The 20103-nt window shown below is 50.2% G+C and overlaps 1 protein-coding gene across 2 annotated transcripts in view; it reads left to right on the forward strand.

The window, feature by feature from the left end:
* Nucleotides 1-20103, forward strand: part of DPYSL2 (dihydropyrimidinase like 2) — a 115476-nt gene that overhangs the window by 35874 nt on the left and 59499 nt on the right. The window contains exons 1-3 of one of the 2 annotated variants that reach the window (XM_060155717.1): nt 5964-6293; nt 9661-9749; nt 11453-11637. In XM_060155717.1, the coding sequence (XP_060011700.1) occupies nt 6255-6293; nt 9661-9749; nt 11453-11637 (313 nt within the window). In that variant the 5' untranslated portion in view covers nt 5964-6254. Of the gene's footprint in view, nt 1-5963; nt 6294-9660; nt 9750-11452; nt 11638-20103 lie in introns of those variants that run through there. The other variant, XM_060155716.1, reaches the window with a different exon arrangement.

Below are 20103 nucleotides of genomic sequence, written 5' to 3' on the forward strand. Positions count from 1 at the left end.
AGACTAGTTTAAAAACATTCTTGGGGGACTTCCCTGGTGGCGCAGTGGTTAAGAATCCGCCTGCCAATGTGCAGGGGACACGGGTTCGATCCCTGGTCTGGGAAGATCCCACATACCACGGAGCAACTAAGCCTGTGCGCCACAAATGCTGAAGCCCGCGCACCTAGAGCCTGTGCTCTGCAACAAGAGAAGCCACCACAATGAGAAGCCCGTGCGCCACAACAAAGACCCAATGCAGCCCCAAATAAAAAAATAAAAACATTCTTGGGCCTTATCTCTGGAGATTCTAATCAGCAGGTCTGAGCTGGGGCCCTGGATGATTCTGACACAGAAGCAAAATCACTCCAGGTGATTAAGACCCAGGAACACTGGAATAAGTGTCTCCAAGACCCTTTCGTAGTCCTGAGTCATCATCCATCACACTAGACAAGGAACAAGGGGACCAGAACCACTCTCCTCATTTGCCACCAGAGGGCGAGCGTGAGGCACGATGGCCAGAGCGAGATGCTGTCTGTCTCGGCTGTGACCGAAAGAGCCCAGGGAAAATCTGTAGTCCCACAGAGGGTGCTGTGCGAGACAGATAAGGCAGGGGTCATTTGGGAGGATTGTGTGCCAACTGGAGATAAGAGGAGAAAGCCAGCGTCTACTAGATGCTGTGAAGTGTACGCTTTCTTCTGTGCCTTGATGTCGGACAAGATTTGGACGATGAAACTTGCTACTTCGTGCAGTAAGGACTTCATCAGGACGCTTCAGAGCCCCAACTTCCAGTTCCAGCAAAATCAGCATCTGGGGCTTCCCTGGTGGCGCAGTGGTTGAGAGTCTGCCTGCCGATACAGGGGACACGGGTTCGTGCCCCGGTCCGGGAGGATCCCACATGCCGCGGAGTGGCAAAAAAAAAAAAATCAGCATCTGGCTCAGAGGGCCAGTCACTCCCGACCCTCATCTGCCCCCACTCTGTCCCCCCCGGTAAAGGATGCACCCACTGGAAAAGGCAGTGGGTAGGCTTGGATCTATTGGTCCTTGGCTGTCCTTCTGCAGACTCTGCCCCTTCAGAGTTACATGCACAAAACAAAGGACCGTCATGGCCTGATTCCAGCTGCAGAGAAGCAGGCATCACTTCCCGTTTGGTGTCCTAATCGATGCCCTTAGTTTTTGGCAAAGCAGAATTCCAGTCCTTTCTCTTTACCATCTCATTAATTTTACGTTCTGCAGCAGGCTGCATTGGAGGCCACAGCCCTTGGCGTCTGTACTGCAGCAAAGTGGGGACTTGAAATCTTCTCTTCTTTGCCAGCAGTTTATATTTGGACTTTCCCTGCTCGGTGACATCCTCTAGGTTCCACTTCCACAGAGGCCCAGGGGGCCACAGAAGCAGAAATGGTTACCCTTGCTCCCCAAAGGGGGAAGAAGAAACCAAGGGCAGTGGCAGGGCTGGTCTGGGACTGCTGCTGAGGGAGCTGAGGAACCGAAAGCAGCCCAGTCACCCCGGAGTGCCTGAGTGACAGTACCTCACCTCCCGCCGGCAGTTCCTGGCAGGTTGTAGCATGGGAACACCTCAAAAATCCTGACTGGACGTCATCACTCCATGCACCCCATCCTCCTTGAGCCCCTACGCTGTCGGGCCCCATATTAACGTAAGAGATGAGTAAGACTTTTGAGAGTTCCTAGACTCCACGAACTCAAACTTTACATGGAAGGAAAACCGTGCTCACCTGGTTATAGGTGAAGGTAGTAGTGTGTTGATGGAGGAATACGATAAATGGCATAATATGGGCACATGCAAGGAATAATGGGAGGGTGGAGAAAAGAACGATTGAAGAAACTGATGCTGAGAAAAAATGACTAGAGAGGCCTCGTCTGATGCTGGAGTTGTTTTAGGATTCGATGCTCTCTCCTCGTGCATTCTCAGTCTTGGTGGTACGTGGCAGTTTTGTTTCGCGGAGGCATAGCTTAAGATTCAGGTAGCTACACCTATGCGAGGAATAATAATAAGCTGCATTCTAACGAGGTCCTCATGCAGTTTCAGAGGACAGGAGTGGGCTGGCCAGGAAGGAGGCCCCAGCAAGGTGGCAGGGCTAAAAGAAAGGCCTGAGCTGGGGATGTTGCTGACAACCAAACTCACCTCCGTAGGGATGTGAGTCTTTTTTCTTGTAATAGCAATTACAGCATTTGTTTATGTACCAAAAGTTGAGGGTCCTGCCACAGATCAGGCAGTGTGCTGGTCACTGGAAAAAGAGGAATACAAGGCTCTTAGCTTCTGGGAGACATGCTTTGATAGAAGAAATGGACAAGTCATTACGATGCAACAGGATGTGTGTTACAGCAGAGGTGAATACAGGAGGCTGGGCTCAATGCTTTGGGGGGGTGGATGGGTGCAGATGCACCCGGTGAGGAGGTGACATTTAAGCTCACTCTTATTTATTTATTGTTTTGGCCGCGCCGTGCTGCCTGTGGGATCTTAGTTCCCCAACCAGGAATTGAACCCACGCCTCCTACAACGGAAGTACAGAGTCTTCACCACCGGACCAACCGGAAGTCCCTCAGCTCGCGCTTAGAGGAAGTGTTGAGGGAGCCGGAAAAGGGAGCAGCATCCGCAGGCCTGGATTTGAGAAGGCACGCGGCCCGGAGGGCACTGCGTGTGTGTCTGCATGCACCCCCCTGAGCCTGGGTGTGGGGTCGTGGGTGCTGAGAGGTGGGAGATGAGGCTTCAGAGAGACTGTGGTCGGTCAGGTGCAGCCCTGGAGTAGAACTCACCCCTGCTGCTCATGGATCACGAGGCAAGTTCTCCCTTCCTCCAGATCACCAGGATGCCCGGGATAGAACCATTTCATTAACCCGCTGTTCATCACTTCTTGCTCTTTCTGGATGCTGGGGGAGGAGTATGGGAAGTGGGGAGGCAGGGGCTCTGGGAAGGGGTCATGAATGTGGACTAGGCCAGCTTATAATGCTTTAACTTTTTTTTTTTTTTTTGCGGTACGCGGGCCTCTCACTGTTGTGGCCTCTCCCGTTGCGGAGCACAGGCTCCAGACGCGCAGGCTCAGCGGCCATGGCTCACGGGCCCAGCCGCTCCGCGGCATGTGGGATCTTCCCAGACCGGGGCACGAACCCGTGTCCCCTGCATCAGCAGGCGGACTCTCAACCACTGCGCCACCAGGGAAGCCCATAATACTTTAACTTTTTAAAAATTCAGAAAAATCAATGCCCGAGAATCGGTTCATCTATATAGTTCAGGGACAATGATTTTTAACTTTACAGGCAATTGTCATTGAGTGTTTGCCTAAAGACAGTGTAAAAATACTGTATATTAACAAGTCAATCAATGCAGAGTGGGTGGAAAAGTCTCCCCCACGTCCTTTGCTTTTCTGCATTGCATTGAGTGGGAAGTATGCTAAAAAATGCAGATTGCTGACAGTTTTTTCCTTGGTCAGTTAAAACTATTTGGAATCTTCCATGTGCCAAATACTCTTAGGCTCTACTCAGAACAGACAAATCAGTTTACACCTTACATCTTTAGATATTTATGAGTGGTAATGTCAGTTATCTTGGACTAGGAACCTCATATGAATGGGTATAGAAACAAGGCTGATACAAATAAGATGGACATAAAAGCTCCTGGGAGCAAAATATTGAAGGGCAAACTGATAACTAACAAGGTATAGTTAAAGCTGTTATGAGCAAGCAGTTCAGGAGCAGGAAGACAGAACAAGAATATAAACAAATAATGGAATTAGAGGTTATTTTGTTTTACATTCATTTGACTCATTATTTGTTTGCCAGGTAGTATTTTCCTTATGATTTAATAGGACACTCGTCCCCCTGCTGCCCTCTCCCCCGCCACTGCTAGTTGGAACCTACAGTGGGTTTTCTCGGGTAGGAGGGTGCTTTCTCAGACTCGTGACTTTGACCCTTTTAGGGTGACACCAATACTTGCTGACTTCAACTCACTTGGCTCTTAGCACATCACGTAGTTGGAGAGGGAAGTGCTCCCTTTTTATTTTTAAGATGCACAGCTAATTGGAACTGGAATGAAATAACCAGCCAGGAAGCTTGCTGCAGGCCTCACAGCCCCTTTCTGGGACTTCAGAATTTACAGGAATAGGAATGAAAGGGTGCATTTACACCTTCTGGAAGACAAATAACCATACAAAGTGGCCAGATGCAGAAAGACTTTGAAACATGGGCCCATAGTAGCCTCGGGATTATTTTGCATTTATCTGGCTAATCTTTGCTGATCAGGTGTGAGCCAATTAGATTCTTTGTTTTTCTTTTTCATGGTTGCCTGAAGGCCTAGATTATGTAGGGATTCTATCTATTGTTTGATCTCAAGCAGAGAAGCCCAAAGCTGTGGGCCAGCCCAGATGTTTGTCATGGTACCTGTCTGGGCAGCTTTCCAAAGAGATGACCTTTGGTAGATTGCTCGGGATCAACTGGTCCAGCTTTTTCCTTCTACAGGGATTCTGAAGTAAGAGCATCAGAGCAGGACTTGGACAGAGGCAAGGGGTCCCAGCCGGCTCAGTTGCTAGCCCAAGAAGAGAGGCCTTAAAAGCTGCTGTAAGTGTGATAGGATCTCTGGCTGGGGAGTCAAGTCTCCCCGTGTTTTAAACTCAGATTCTGGGAGGTTCTCTCCATGACTCAGGATCCCTTGCTTTTCAGGATATAAGCTCGCCTTTTTTTCATTCCTCCTGCTTCTCCACAGTTTATCTCCCGGCTTCCGGCCTCATTATGTGAAGTATGGGCCCGCCTATAGCAATGCAAATCCTTTGGGCCCTTAGGGCGCTGCAATCCCAACAGTTTCTCCTCAACAAAACTGCAGGCAGCAGCGAAATGCACTCTCTCCATCACACCCCGAAATGGGTGTAGGTGAGCGTGACTGTTAAAGAGGAGACTCGGGCCCTAGATTGGGCCTTTTTCGGTCTCAACAGGCGGCTGCTGCTTCCCCCGCTGCCCCTAAGTTCCTTGCGACCCCAAGGCACAAAAGGACGTTTCAGGGCGGGGTTTCCATCCCCAGCAGCGGGCTACAGTCTTCCCCGGCTGCCTTCCTTCCCTACTCAGAGCAGTGAGGGCTTCGGACTTTCCTTTCCAGCTAGCTGCCAGGCCACTGATGCCCGAAGCCCGGCCTCCGGCTCCACTTCCTGTTTGCTGCCTCACCTCGGGCCCGCGCTCCTCTACCCCGGGGGAGCCCAGCCCGGCGCCGGCCGCCCGCAGGCCCGCGGCCAGCGGCCCCTCTCCGGGGCTGGGCGTGGCCGGCGCGGCCGGCGCGGCGCCGCGCGGAGACTCCCCGCCCCGCTCCCCTTCCCTCCGCTCGCGGCCATCTGAATTCCCCCTTCGACTCCTGGGCGGAGGCCGAGCGAGCCTTCGCGAAAGGCGACGGCGGCGGGAGGAGTACTTGGGCGCCCCTCCCGGGCGGCGCGGCGCCGGCCGGCCGTGCAGTCGCGCGCTCGCCGCCAGCAAAGCTATTGGCTCGGCGCAGTCACCCCACGCGGGCTGCAGCGGCGGCCTCCGCGGATTGGCGCGCGGGCGAGCATCCACCGGGGCGCGCGCGAGCGGGTGCGTGCTGCCTAGGCCGCACCGAAGCCCGCCGCCCGGGCCGCACCGAAGCCCACCGTCGCGGGGCGCGGTTCTCCCTGCCCATAATGACCACCCCTCCGCTGTCCCTGCGATGCTGATGCTGCATTTGGGGCCGCTGCCAGCCCGGGTGGCCGATGCACCAGTGCAAAGAAAGGGCGCGAAAGGCGCGCTCCCCGCTCGGGCGCACGCACCGACCGCCGCCCTCGGCCGCACACTGCAGCAATTCGCGCTCTCGCGCCGCACCCCTCCCCGCCTGCACTCATTTGCATATCCCACGATTGTGGCCAATCAGGACTCGTCTATCTCGAAGCGGACGGGTTTGGCCTGAGAGGAAAGGGAGTGGCTGGCGGCGCATGCGCCGCGGTGGCCGACTTGAACCGAGGCTTTTATTGCTGTAGTTTATTTCCACCCCCTTCCCTACTGCTCTGTCTCTCTCTCTTTCTGTCTCTCTGTCTCTCTCTCCCTCTCTCTCTTTCTTTTTTTCCACCCTAGCTGAGGCAGTGTTGGAGGAGAGGAAGAAAGGGAGACAGAGGATTGCATTTATCCCTTAACATTCCTGAAAATTTCTATCAGCAAGACCAGCTAAGCGGCTGCACATTTTTCAATCCTGCAAAAAATACCAAGTCTCTTTCCGGGCAATTTTTGTTCTAAAGCTGCCCTCTTGAAATTAATTTTTTCCCAGGAGAGAGATGTCTTATCAGGGGAAGAAAAATATTCCACGCATCACGGTGAGTTTGGTACTTGTGAAATCTGCGATCGGCCAGCAACCTTTTGTGGCACAGAACACATAAGGAATTTTTTTTAAAGGAGGGGGAGGAAGAGAGACCCAACTTTTTTTTTTTTCCTTTTTTCCCCTTGTTGCTAAAGAAGGCGATCGTGATGGGAGACGCAATCCTATAGAATTGTAAGCCATATAGTTTCTAAGGCATTAAAATAGGAGCGTGAGTGCATTAAGGTCGTTTTAGGTAGCGCGCCAGATCCGCTGTATCCTTTTATTGTCAGAGCGAGATGCTGTAGTGCTGGCCTGCGGGGTGTAAGCAAATGGATGCCAGATTGAATATGCATGTTGAAGCTCGGATATTGTTCTCCCGGCTGCGTGCTGCGATGCTGGACTCCAGGAGCTGGACTCCAGGAGCTGGATGGGGAGATGGGGAAATGGATTCTCCCTGTATCTCCCGCCACCCACCATAAAGGGCTTTCTGGAGACTTCCTCCGGTTCCTCAGAAAAAGGAGCGGGCTTTAGCTCGGAGGCGTAATGACAGCAGAGGGATGCTGAAAAGGGCTGGGTGTACCGGGATCCTGTGGAAACGGGAAGGAAAAACAGGGACGCGGTGATGAGCAGAGGAGGGGGGGAGGTAGGCGTGGGCTTTTTGTTGACTGGGTCCAGTTTTTGGTGGCCCTCTCGGCTTCCTCGCCCAGTGGTTTGGGTCTGGGACCCTGGCGGCTCTGGGCTCGCTTTCTTGTGTCTTTCTGCCCCTTCTGCAGCCGGGGAGGCGTACGTGTTGGCGCATACAAAGCGGGCTGGGAGGGTGGGCGTTGGGGAAAGCGGGCTGGGAGGGTGGGCGTTGGGGAAAGCGGGCTGGGAGGGTGGGCGTTGGGGACAGCGCCGAGCCGGGCTCTGGGAGGTAATGGCGCTGCGCGACGCGCGGAGCAGATGGCCCGGCCTCGGCCAGACAATGATCGCAGAGGCCGGAGATGCCGGCGCAGCTCTGGGGCCTGGGGTTGTTAGTTTGTAAATCACGAGAAGCTCCAAGCGATGACTTTGCGATGCTTCGGCGATGAACACAGGTTCTTGTTCCCGCCGCTCCCCCGCCCCCATCTTCTCCCCATCTTTTCCCGGAAAAGTCTCGCCAGTCCTATTTCTCTACATCCCCGAATGAAATCCCGGGGAGGGAGGAACGCGAGGGAAATTCATTGTTATGTAATGATGTGCAATCGCAATGGGCCAGCTGATTGCTGGGTAGAACCCAGGGCTGAGGCGGTGACCGAAAGAATTTTTGAAAAGTCCAGATGTGTTTAGGGCTGGGTTTGAGGGAGTGCTTTCGCTCTGGTTTCCTCCTTAGCCACGGGTACCCCGACTTCCACTGGATGTACAAGGGCACACCCATCCGCAGGAGAGAGATGTGGGAGCACATGCACAGGGGAAGGGGCGTGTGCTCGGGAGGATTTATAGGATGAGCTCTTCTACAGCGGGGGGTGGGTACTAGCTTTTTCTTGAGGGCCAAGGACCCGAGATCCCAAAGGGCAGAGCGCCGGGGGACCCAGCGTTATGTGTTCCTTGCACTGCAGGAAGGAATCTGGGGGGTGGGGTGGAGAGCAGATTTGCTGCAAGCCACAAGTACTCTGCTGTCTTCGTGAATGAAAAAGGCAGTTTCGTTTTGACAGTGTGGGGAGAAAATAATTCAAAAAGCAAACAATCAACAAGACTGATTTTTTAGAAGAGCGCCCCCTCTGCCCTTTAACAAAATCTGGTGGCATTATCCTAGGACCTATAGCATGGTTTCCTTTCCTCCGTCAGCACGGCCAGCCTGTTATGTAAGATACCACTCGAGTGAGCGGGGCTGTGATGTTTCATTTTTTTTCTCAACAAGATGTTGGCTCGGGGATTCGCATGATGGCTGGAACAGGTACTGCAGTGACTAAGGGGAACAGGTGGTGAAGGGCAGGGCTTCTCTTTGCCTCCCAGGCGATGTTTATCCCATCAGAGCTGGATTCTGCGGAAAAGGGGCAGATCATTGTAGACAGATAAGTGCACTGGATCAGGTGACCTTGGGCCAGTGGCTTAACATCTCTGAGCCTCAGTTTCTTTATGTGTCCTTGAGACAAGAATCTAGCTCCCATCACCTCACAGATTTGATTTGAGGCTTGGGTGACATGGTTTACAGGACAGGATTTTGTAAAGGTCTTATCCTTTGCCTTATATAAATGCAGGAATCGTTGCTGACTATTTATTCCCATTTGACTTTCCAAACCCTACAGCAGGATGAAGGTCCCTACAGTGTAACAATTAAAATAATCTTAGTGTTTCTCATGATGTTAGAAAAACAGTAAATACTTTCTAAACCCAGGGGTGTGTGCATTTCTCTGTAGAAGTATCTTTTTTTCTAGGTCTCTAGTAGCTTATATATATTTTTTAAAAGTTGCTGTAATTTCTTCTTGGTAGGTGCTAAATATAAAGCACTTGCTGAGAATATTATTCTTAACTGAATTTTGAGTTAACCATTGTCAAAATGAACGCCGTTCTTTGAAGTGGCATAGCATTCCATCAACAGCATTTGGGATAGAGATGAATCATAATGTAACATTTCTGTTACATTCTTGGCTCTTACATGCTGCTTGTCATATATTTTTTCTACCAATTAAAGTATCAGTGTTGTGTACAGTCAATAATAGTGTTAGATTTTAGAACTTGCCATCTCACCTACTTTATTCTAAAACTTTACCTTTTTCTTAACAGCTTAATAGTTAAAATGGTGCATGTTCGAAGTGGTTTTTCCCCCTCTTTGCTACAATTGTGATTTACCTCGAGGATAAATGCAAATATAAATAACATACTGAATTGAAACATTGCTATGGATGAACAAAGTGTGTTTGTGTATAGTATCCCATGACAACAGACTTTTGGTTAAATTTTCCCGACACAAATCTCAACAAGAATCGACTTCCACTACATGTGGGTGTATTATTTTTTTCAAATGAAGTTTAGCCTAAAGCCATTTAAGTGATTGCCTTCTTTATCTGAAATCTTTTTACTGATCTTTAAAGGAAGATTGTTAGGCTGTTTTTTTCATTCTTTTTCTTTTGTGCTTGTAGGTCTAATGGAAATAGATGGTTGTTGTCTCTGTTGTGTTTTTTTTCTTTTTCTTTTTTTTCTCTAGGATAAGCTTTGAGGCTTTGCCAGTATGTTCTGACTCATCAAGTGATGAGTAGATTGCCAAATACAGATTCACCTTTGTCACTGAGTCTTTCCAAAATTGGCTCATGTTGAGCATCACTTTTGAGCAGTGAAAAGGTGGTCTTAGCTCATTTATCTTACTACCAACTGTTTCTCATGGATCAGTTATGAATTGTGACCTTACTACTTCTTTGTTTCAGAGTGATCGTCTTCTGATCAAAGGAGGTAAAATCGTTAATGACGACCAGTCATTCTATGCAGATATATACATGGAAGATGGGTTGATCAAGTAAGTGTAACTCAATATTGCCACAAATTTGGGTACCTTGCAGTGTTCCTAAGCATTAGCTACAGTTCACACCCGTAGTATCAAGCTGTAGTGATTTAGAGACTAACTCAGTATCTGTTTAAGCCTAGTTTGATTGGTGGTAATTAGTGAGTTTGAAAACTCAGATTTAGGGAATTCAAAACCACAATTAAATGCACACCCATTTCCTTACGTGTTATGTAATTGACTATTTTTAACCGAGGTGACACATCTTCTTGTTGCCACATACTCAGGTTATGATCCATTGACTATATTAAAGGTTTTACTAGAATGTACTTGTGTGGGGTGGATAGGACAATCAAAGGACACAAACGTGAAGTACAGCCACTTCTATCATGATAGCACATCTGCCTTCTCAATCAAGAATCCAAGTTGTTGGGGGCAATGGACACCAAATTAATTACTACGTCACAGAGATAAATTACTGCCTCATTCCGAGGGAATTTTAGGTTTCACGTTTTAAGTGGCAACTAACACAAATGGGACTGCCCTTGTGTTTATTGTGTATTGTGTTTCAAAGGAGAAAACAACAAAGCAGTTACTGAATTAGGGTATTTTTGGGTCCTAGAGGGTTAAGTGAGCTGAGAACGTCTCAATATCCTCGTGCCCTTCCGACTGGGACAGCTCAGAGGGCTCTGAAGAAATAGCACATCTGTTTAAAGACAAACACTGCTGCAAATGACATCTTTTAAATAAGCAGCATTTATCAAGGGCAAGCAGCAAACCAGTCCAGAGGAGTGGAAAATTGTAGTGGACGTGTCTGTTGCCTGGAAACTCACACCCTGATTTACGATCCTAAAAGAGGTTTTAACATTTCCACATTTAATGTTTTCTCCATGTGTGTTTGCTTGTGACAGTCTCAGCTCCAGGCTCTGAAATACCATGACTTTCATGTTCCATTTTCCCCCGAGTGGAAAGCAGCATGATCTGGTCTGTAAGACTCTGGCCTAGAAGTGAACAAGCCTGTGTGATATTTTGAGTCATCACTAATTTGTTTTAGAACTTTACCAACTCCCCCTTGATTACTTTTTCCTTTTCCAAAAACTAGCATAAAGAGGTAGCAGAGATATTTTTTAAAAATTAGAAATGAATCCTTGTTACCCAACTTAATGAATATTAATTTTGCCGCCTTTGTTATCTGAGTTGCTGATCACATGCTTCCAAATTTTTAAATAGTTGCAATCATAGTGTTTACTTATTATTATTATCTTTGCTTTGTTTTGTTCTATTCCCTACCCTTCTACTCCTCATTTCTCTTAGTTGGAAAGGATATGGCGAAAATAAATGTTTGTAAAGTGCAACCAGGTCTGGAGAAAATTGTTACAGGATAATTAACTCAACTGAGTGTGTTGTAAGGAAAGTATAGTGATATTTTATGTAAATATCTCAGGGCTTTGTTATCATTTGATCATATGGGTTTTCTGGTAACTAAGCCTCTTTGATTGGCCTCTGATGCCTTATTTAGATTTTGTTTTCTAGTATGCTCTGCATTGCCTCTTGAGGGTGGGGAGTGAGGGGTGCACAGATTATGAATGATAACAATAATCTGAAGAGTCTTTAGAACATAGGGAAGAGTTGTTTATGGCGTGGTGAAAATGTCTGTCAGATCCCGTTTGATTTAGGACATTTCTTTACAATCATTGTCACCTACCCTGTTTATTTAGGCAAATAGGAGAAAACCTGATTGTGCCAGGAGGGGTGAAGACCATTGAAGCCCATTCCAGAATGGTGATCCCTGGAGGGATCGATGTCCATACCCGCTTCCAGATGCCTGATCAGGGGATGACCTCTGCTGATGACTTCTTTCAAGGCACCAAGGCAGCCCTGGCTGGGGGAACCACCATGATCAGTAAGACAGCTTACAAAGAATAATCTTAGGGCTTGGGAACCATTATCGTTTGAAAATGAGTCTGTGTTGTTTGAGTCTTTCCTTCTAAAGGTTGTGGAACTAAGCAGTGGACGGATCTACCACGTAAGGGGGTGAGGGTGGGCCAGCCTTAGTCTCATTTTCTGTCCAGCCCCGAGGTTCTCCAGTTGAACTTGAGAATACGCTTCTAGAGAATTTTTGTAGGATAAAAGAGTGGCTTCTTGCTTTCTCTGCTTGAGAACTTCTGTCTTCCTTAACCTGAAAAATGTGATTTGTGGTCACTTTGAAAACACAGCATTTGGAGTAATCTTCAAAGCTATGAGTTTTGAGCCTTTGCTCCTAACTATTTGATTTTGACTTTTAAAGAATTCCTGAGTGTGTATCTTCTTGGAATGAGGCCGGGGTACAGCAAATGAACTGTTGAACCAGGAACGTCAATTCCACTGATAGGAAAATCAAGTAGAGGGATTACTTCCTGGCCTGGGTTTGACATAAATGGAATTGGGCAGCCCTGCTTGCAGAAGCACCCACAGATATCGGTTGTTCAGATATGAAAATTGCTGCTGTGAACAGCTGGGTGCCCTGTAAACATCGCTCAGTTGGATTTATGCTTTTCATTCAGCTAAATCTAAAGTATATTTCCTAACAAATGTGAAGGGTTTGCTTGTGAATGGTAGGTTTCCAGCATGCCTGTTGATTGTCCCTTTGGCGGATATCATTTTGAGTTTGAGGAGGTAGGCAAGTTGCACAGTGGCCCACCAGACACACTTTTTTTTTTAATTTTTATTTTTTTATTGAAGTATAGTCGATTTACAATGTTGTGTTAGTTTCAGGTGTACAGCAAAGTGATTCAGTTATATATCTCTAAGTATCTATTCTTTTTCATATCCTTTTCCATTATGGTTTATTACAGGATATCGAATATAGTTACCTGTGCTATACCGTAGGACCTTGTTGTTTATCTATTTTATATATAGTAGTGTGTATCTGTTAATCCCAAACGACTAATTTATCCCTTCTCCCTTTTCCCCTTTGGTAACCATAAGTTTGTTTCTATGTCTGTGGGTCTGTTTCTGTTTTGCAAATAAGTTTATCTGTATCATTTTTTTCTTTTTGGTTCCACATATAAGTAATGTCATGTGATATTTATCTTTCTCTGTCCGACTTCACTTAGCACGATAATCTCTAGGTCAATCCATGTTGCTGCCATTGGCACTATTTCATTTTTTTTTTAAAGATTTTATCCAGGAGTGAAAGGCAATATACAGTCTGTCTTAAAAGCTTATAGTTCAGTTCAGAAGAGGGTCCAAGTGGAAAGAACTTAGCTCTTTCTGCTTTAGAAAAAAACCTATCTTCCTGGTTACTTTTCAGAATGATGCTCTCTTTACGTGTAACTTTAGGGTCTGTTTCTAAGCTTCCTCTTGTCTGCCCTACCACCCAGAAGAACGCTGCTATCCCATTCTGGTTCGAGCTCTTCGACTTTTTAAATCACACACTCACCTCCTTGTGTCCTTTCTGGTCTTCGGGGTGTCATCACTGATCAGAAAGAGCATCCAAGTTTAAGCCTTCCTGTTGCCGCCTCTTTCTTTCCGCACGTATTACCTTCTAACCTAGAGGGTGCTGTTCTTGGTGGTGGCGGTGTTGGCATCTGCACACCCCTTGGGACTCTGGCCTAGTGTTGACGCCTGCTGTTTTGTCAGTGGCATCTGTCAGGACTCACTGGCACCAGTGGGCATTTCCGCCCCTCCTCCAGGGCCAGCCGTGGAGCCACACTGCAGCTTGGAGAAGCACAGATGGCCTGGGCGTCAGCCTAGAGGACCAAGCCAAGGTTATAATCTGCCTCAGTTTGGAGTCCCTGTGGGGGCCCTGTAGGCCTGTGCCTTGGTCGCAGAGTGTTAATAGGTCACAAATCATATTTCCTAAGGGAGCGATCAGTGACATCTATCATTGGGCTGAGGGGCAGCCCTCCGAGGTGGAAATACCCCCAACCAGGGCACTAACTTGCTGTGTGACCTTGGACGAGTCACCTCGCTTTTTTGGGCTGCTTGTCTGCACAGTGAAGGATTTGCACTAGATAACCCTGGGTGCCCTTTCCAGCGCCCACGTTTGGCAATTCACTGAGCTCAGAGACAGAGTTTGCCTCCAATCTGATGCACCTCGCGCCACGATGCATCAAAGCCCTGCTTTCTCTCCTACTTACTTGAAAGACCCCATCCTGCGTTCTCGAATGCGCGTTTTCGCTCCTCAACACCTGACCGGTGCTTTGGCCCCTCTCCTGCTTCTTGTCCCTTTCTGCCTTCCCTCCCGCCACCACCGTCACACGTGGGCGCATCCCTTCCTGCTGACACCCTGACCTTCCCTTTGGCCTTCTTTCTCAGCGGTTGTGGGCATCTTTCCCTTCCTGCCAGGTGGGTTCCTTGTGTGCAGGGACCAGGGATGTCTCCACAAGTCCTGCACCTGTACCGAGGGCCCAGAATAGGCAGCGGATGACCTTATGGCAGCTCGGAACGAAGGAGGAGGGAGAAATCAGACTGCTTGCCCCTCTCACTGGAGCAGAATGCAAGCGTATTTTAATGCAGGGGTGGTGACGCAGTCAAAGAGGAGGGCGATTTAAGGAGATCTCAGAGGACGAAAGTAATCAGAGGTAGTGGCGATGTGGTCACAGGGGTCACACTCCAAACTCCACTGCTTGTGTATCCTGAGAAAAATATCTACTCCTGCAAATGCCCACCTGTGGCTACTGACCTCTATAGAATTCCCACTGCCTGCCCTTCCCTCGGGAGATAACGTGGCAATAATACAGATGAGGAAATCAGGCTGCTTCTTCCTGCTTGCCAATAATGCGTTCTGCATCGCTTTAACTGAGTCCGCGGCTGCAGCCCGCTTCTTAGTGGGAGCCGTGCGAAGAGGCATAGCTAGCTTAGCGGGTCGGGACCTGCGACCCGCTCCTTCGGTGAGATGGTAGCTTCTTTAATGAGTATTGAGGCCAGAACTAAGTATTTCGGGCACGTTGAAGGGATTCAAGTGAGAACGTACAGAAACAAAAGCCACTGAAGGAAATTGGCACCATACCACCTGCAGCCCCTCCCTCCCAGCTTTCTGAGTTGCTCCAAGCCGTGTCACCTGACGTGTCTTCACCTGCTGCTTGCTGTGTGTTTCCCAGGTCTCGGGACCTGGAGGCTCCATTTCGGTCTGAAATGCCACAGCCTGTGGTGGAACATGCAGCTGAATATTCCCAGTTTGGGAATGGAGGTGACACGTCAGCAGCAGAAAATAATATTATTGCCATCAGACAGAGCCTCCCATTGAGAAACGTACAACGCTATCTTTGTAAGGGGCCGTCCGTGTGGGGCAGAGGGAATGTCCTTTGCCCTTCATCCAGTGATGCGTGGGCAGAGGCTCTAGACATGCTCCCTGTAGGTGGCATTCAGACCAGCTGAGGGGTCACGGAAGCGGCAGGGGTGCTGCTTGGAGAAAGCGCTGCTGGCGTCCCCGGGGACTTTATGATCATCAGAGTTGTTGAGACCCCAGCGTCTCCAGGAAGCAGGCGGGAACAGTTAGTTCCATTTTAGAGAGGGGAAGCCAGAGGGCAGGGCACTCACCCCGCGCATCAGCGCAGGCGGCCGTTGTGGAGCGCACACCTGCGACTGTGACTCCACCACCTGCCAGCAGTGTGACCTTTGCTTTAAGCCTCGGTCGCCTCACCTGCAAAACGGGGAAAGTTGTTACAGAGATCGACAGCGGAGGCATCAGAATAGTACCTGGCCCGCAGTTATCACTCAGCCGTGGTGGTTATTATCGTTCCATCTGACATCAGCTACCAGCAACCGCCCATCTCCATAGAGGCCCCCTCTGGATCTCAACTCTCTCAACGGAGGCAGAGAAAAGAGGCTCCAGCCGTAGGGTCTGGCCCGAACATTTGCTGGGAGCAGGGGTCCTGCAAGCATGGTCAGCAGACTGGGTACCCTGGTGTTACTTGGGGTAACGCCTCCTAAAACATTCAGCTCCCTGGGCCCACCAACCCCTTGAAGTGGAGAGTCTGCTGATGGGACCTGTGAATCTGTACTTGAATCTGGCGATTGTCAAGTGCACCTGGGGAGCTGTTGGAAAGTCTGGATCTCGGGGGTCCGTGCCAGGTCTACAGACTCTAGATCGCTAAGGATCGGAAGCCACTGCTCAGCGAAGAGAGCCTGAGTGTTCCTGCTAACCTGAACTCAGGGCTTTCCCTAGGGGTGTGGAGCCCCCGGCACAACACACCCAAGGGGGCTTCTTCCCCGCCCTGAAGCTGCTGTACAGCAGAGACCAGGACGGGACCTGAGCACAGACAAGGAGAGGACAGCCAGATGCCTCGGGGCTGGAAGGGGCTGTCTCTCCTGAACTCTGGGCTTGTCACTTACCTGCTGGATGTGGCTCCCAGAGGTACCCCGATTCCCGCACCCAGCCACCCCCAGTCAGACTCGCCCTCGTCTTTCCATCTCCTGCTGCTACCCCAGCGCCCAACCCTCGAGAGGGCTGCCCTCAGGGTCAGGCCGACTCAAACCCACGGTCACCTTGGGCTGAATCAAGTTAATTCTGTCTCTGTATTATCTCTTGGCGTGTTATCTCTTCCTTTGCCAATCCAGACCTTTGTCGTCTCTACTGGATTTTGGCCCCAGCTTCTGAGAGTCTCACTGCCCTGATCCCTACCTCTGCAGCCCATATATCACCTTGCAGCCTGGGCTCTTCTTGTGGACCGATCGTGCTACCTCCATTCTCTGAAGCCCTCAGCGACCCCCTCTGGCTCTGAGAATGCAGCCCAAGTGGCAGAACCCAATCCTGCTGTCCCAGCCGAGACTCACATTGTCAGTTACTCCAGCCAGGGATGCCCTTCCCTTCTTTCCTCTGCCTCTGGAAATCTTCGTTACCCTTCAAGGGCTAGCTTAGGTGTTACCTCCCTCCCGAAGCCCCCATGCAGCCCCCTCTGCCGTAATCTACCACTTATTCTGTGCACCTCGGCCAACAGTGGGTCTTCATGGCCTGGCCCTCGGGACATGCGTCCTGTGTTACAGTTTGATCAAGGCTCCTCTGCCTCTTTCTGTTAACGTTCCCCGTCCAGCAGTGTCTCACTCCTGAGACACTGACTCCATTGATGCCTGCGGTTGAATGAATGAATGATTGGATGAGTTTATATGCTCATGGGACTTGGTGTCCTGCTTCATCTGAGTGTGATGCCAGAGGATCGAAAATCCTGGGGTGGGAGGAGGGTTTACACGTCTGGTGTTAATTGCGTTCATTTCCACCGAAACAGCTGTCTCTTCAGCCGTGCCCTGTTGCGGCCGCTCCAGCCCCCTGGTCACTGCGGTCCAGTCAGCTGTTGCAACGGTTGGAGGGGGAGAGAGGCAGGAGGGGAAAGCCCAGAGCTCGAGCATCGGCCTGAGGTCGTGAATGGGTATTTCTCCTTCCGTCTTTTCGGCAGGTGGTGGGGATGCTGGTCCCCCCATGAGGGAGCTCTCTCTCTGTGTGTGCACGGGGTGGGCCCTGAGTGCCACGGTGGACTCGGCAGTCATCCCCGAAAGCCCTCGGGCTTCCTAGAGAGCCGTGCCTGCGGAGGCAGGAGGCCTAGATCAAGGCTAGGTGACTTCCCACAGCCCCGGTGGCCGGGCCTTCCTGGGGAGACGTGTCCTCGGAGTGTCCCTGGGGCACATCCACTGCTTGTCATTTCTCTGTCCATGTGGCATTTGGGTTTGTTCCCCCGCCTCCGACGGGTCCACTTGTGAACACACACACACTGTAATATGAATGTGTCTGTAATCGATACTTTGATTATTCCCTTTGCATCATTCATTTGACTCGGGTTAGAAAGTGTTTACAAAAAACCCTGACCACGTCAGACGAAAGTCTGCAAGTCCAGGACCCAAGTTGTCGCCACAAAATCTGCCTGTGGGCTGGCGATTAGAAAGCGACATTATCCGATGGACTGTGGGAGTGGCCTCTTTCTGCCTGCTCCTCCTCGCGTCTCCCCAGTCCCCACTTGGCCGAGGTCACACGTTTTGCCTACGGACACGATTGCCTTCTGCAAGCGGACGCCACAGGACGGGGCCTGCTCAGGCGTCGCCGTGCAAATCTTGGCCACAAATGGCTGGACAGGAAGAATCCAGGCACTCCCTGGGATATTTTGGGCCGATCACCTAATACCTGGTACCGAGCAGAACAGAGGAAGAGACTGAAAAAGATGAAGCATCCTGGGAGGTAGCACCGCTCTTCCGGAAGGGCCAGCACGCTCTTTACTAGACGCTCTTCTCAGGAAGGAGGCCGTTGGGTTGGGCTCCAGCCAGCCTCATAGTCTAGTTGGGTTTAGGGTCTGCCCGGCCCTTCCAGAATCAGGGACATTTTTGTTTGGGCCCCTGGCCCTGTTTCATGGACATTGTGGCAGTTATCCTAACCTACTCAGGGTGTCTTTCCTGGCTCTGGCCCTGAGAGCTGGTGGTTATAGCTTTGGAAATCACCCCAGCCCACAGAAGGGTGGGCTTCATCTCTTAAGACGGCATCTGGGGACTTCCCTGGCGGTCTAGCAGTTAAGACTCCACTGCAGGAGGCACGGGTTCGATTCCTGGTCGGGGAGCTAAGATTCCACATGCTGTGCAGCGTGGCCAAAAATAAAAAGAGGCATCTGCATCCTCCATGATCTAGTTCTGACATGGCCCGTGGGTGCTGTGTACAGAGCATGGAGAGTCTCAGTAGTAGATGTTCCCAGAGCCTGTTCTCTGACATTCTGTGGAGCGGGTTATTCTGACTGTTGGGAATGTCTTGTCAATCCTGTTGCCCAGAGTTGCTCTCCTTCCTGAGAAGAGCATCTAGTAAAGAGTGTGCTGGCCCTTCAGGAAGAGCGGTGCTACCTCCCAGGATGCTTCATCTTTTTCAGTCTCTTCCTCTGTTCTGCTCGGTACCAGGTATTAGGTGGTCGGCCCAAAGTATCCCAGGGAGTGCCCGGATTCTTCCAGTCCAGCCATTCGTGGACAGGGGGATGTGGATGTGATGGGCTCCAGCAAGGTCTTCCTGGCCTTTGATGTGAGGGACGGACTTTCAGCTGTCAGCGTCGCGCAGGCTCAGGGTTCCGCATGGCTAGTTAAGAGCCTGCGTGACACACACATGTCCAAGGATACCCTTGTTCCCTGTCCCGGCTGAGTGAGCTGGGCGAAGACTTAACAGAGCGCAGAGATCTTGTCATATCCATTGTTATGCGACCCCCAGCAAACACGGAAGCTGCCCATGCTGGCTGCCTAATAATCAGCTGAATGCGTCTGGACCAAAACCTGGACCCCATTGCTCTTCCTCTTGGGATCTTAGCATTGTTGTCCACGGGTCACCCTCTTCTCACGTGATGGAAATCTTACACGGGACCCCGTACCTGGCAGGTAAGACTAAGGAAAGCAGGGCAGCTCTGGCTGGAACGATGGGCCAGTGGGAGAGCCCAGATCCTCTCCCGCTTCTCCCCTTCCTCCCCCTGTTGGCAGCCCGTCTGCCTCTGGGGAACCCTAGGGCTTGGGGAAGCACACTTGGAAAGCCCCCATTCCATCACTGCCTCCCCCCCCCCCATTGCTTACCTTCCCTCCAGAGCCTGGCAACGCGACTGGTCCCTGCACAGCCTCTGTGCTGAGTTGTAGGGGAAAAGTAAGAAGAAGGGACATACCCATTTAGTCACTTAGGAGAACGCCTAACCACACTGTACGTTTTCAGTGGTTTTGTTGAAGGTGATTTCTGTTCAAGACAGGAACTAGCACGGAGTGCCCCATTTCATTTCCCTGCCCAGCTTGGTGTCCGTCTGCTCTGCTTCCCGTAAGAGCGCCTTTTCGTAATAGGTGGACGTTCTGTCCTTTAAACAGTTAATGATGTGCAATGTTTTAAATGGATAGATGACTGTCTTAGGAAGGGGTTGGCCTAGGGATGTGTCCGTAGCTCTGGGACCCATTACTCCATGTGGGGCCCTATCCCCTGCTTTCCCCCTTTCTCCTCTTTGCAAAGACCTCCCTGTTGCTTCTCTGGAAATGATTATTTATTTCCCTGGGCTTTGAGGGCTCTGCCTTCAACTGTCTGCCGTTGTTGGATGAAGCCATTTACCCAGATTCCTTGCTTTTAGTCTCCTTAACTGCCAGGGGAATGACCCAGGGGAATGACAGTGAGTAGAAATTAGAGTTCTTTCTGGTTAACCCATATGGGATCCGGCTCTCTTTGAATGTGACTAAATGTGCCCCTAATGATAGGGAGGATGCAGCGGGGTAGGGTCTCTGTGGCCAAGGCTGACTATCCTGTGAAAGGAATTTTGCAATGAGCCAATTACAAACCTCAACTGCACGCTGGAATCCCCTGGGGAGTTTTCACTAAGCACAGAGACCAGAACTTCTGACTTGACTGTTCTAGGTGGGCCCGGGTATTGGTAGGGTTTTGAGTTTTGTTTTTTAATACTTATTT

This window comes from Lagenorhynchus albirostris, chromosome 7 (genome assembly GCF_949774975.1).
Source record: "Lagenorhynchus albirostris chromosome 7, mLagAlb1.1, whole genome shotgun sequence".
NCBI lineage: Eukaryota > Metazoa > Chordata > Mammalia > Artiodactyla > Delphinidae > Lagenorhynchus > Lagenorhynchus albirostris.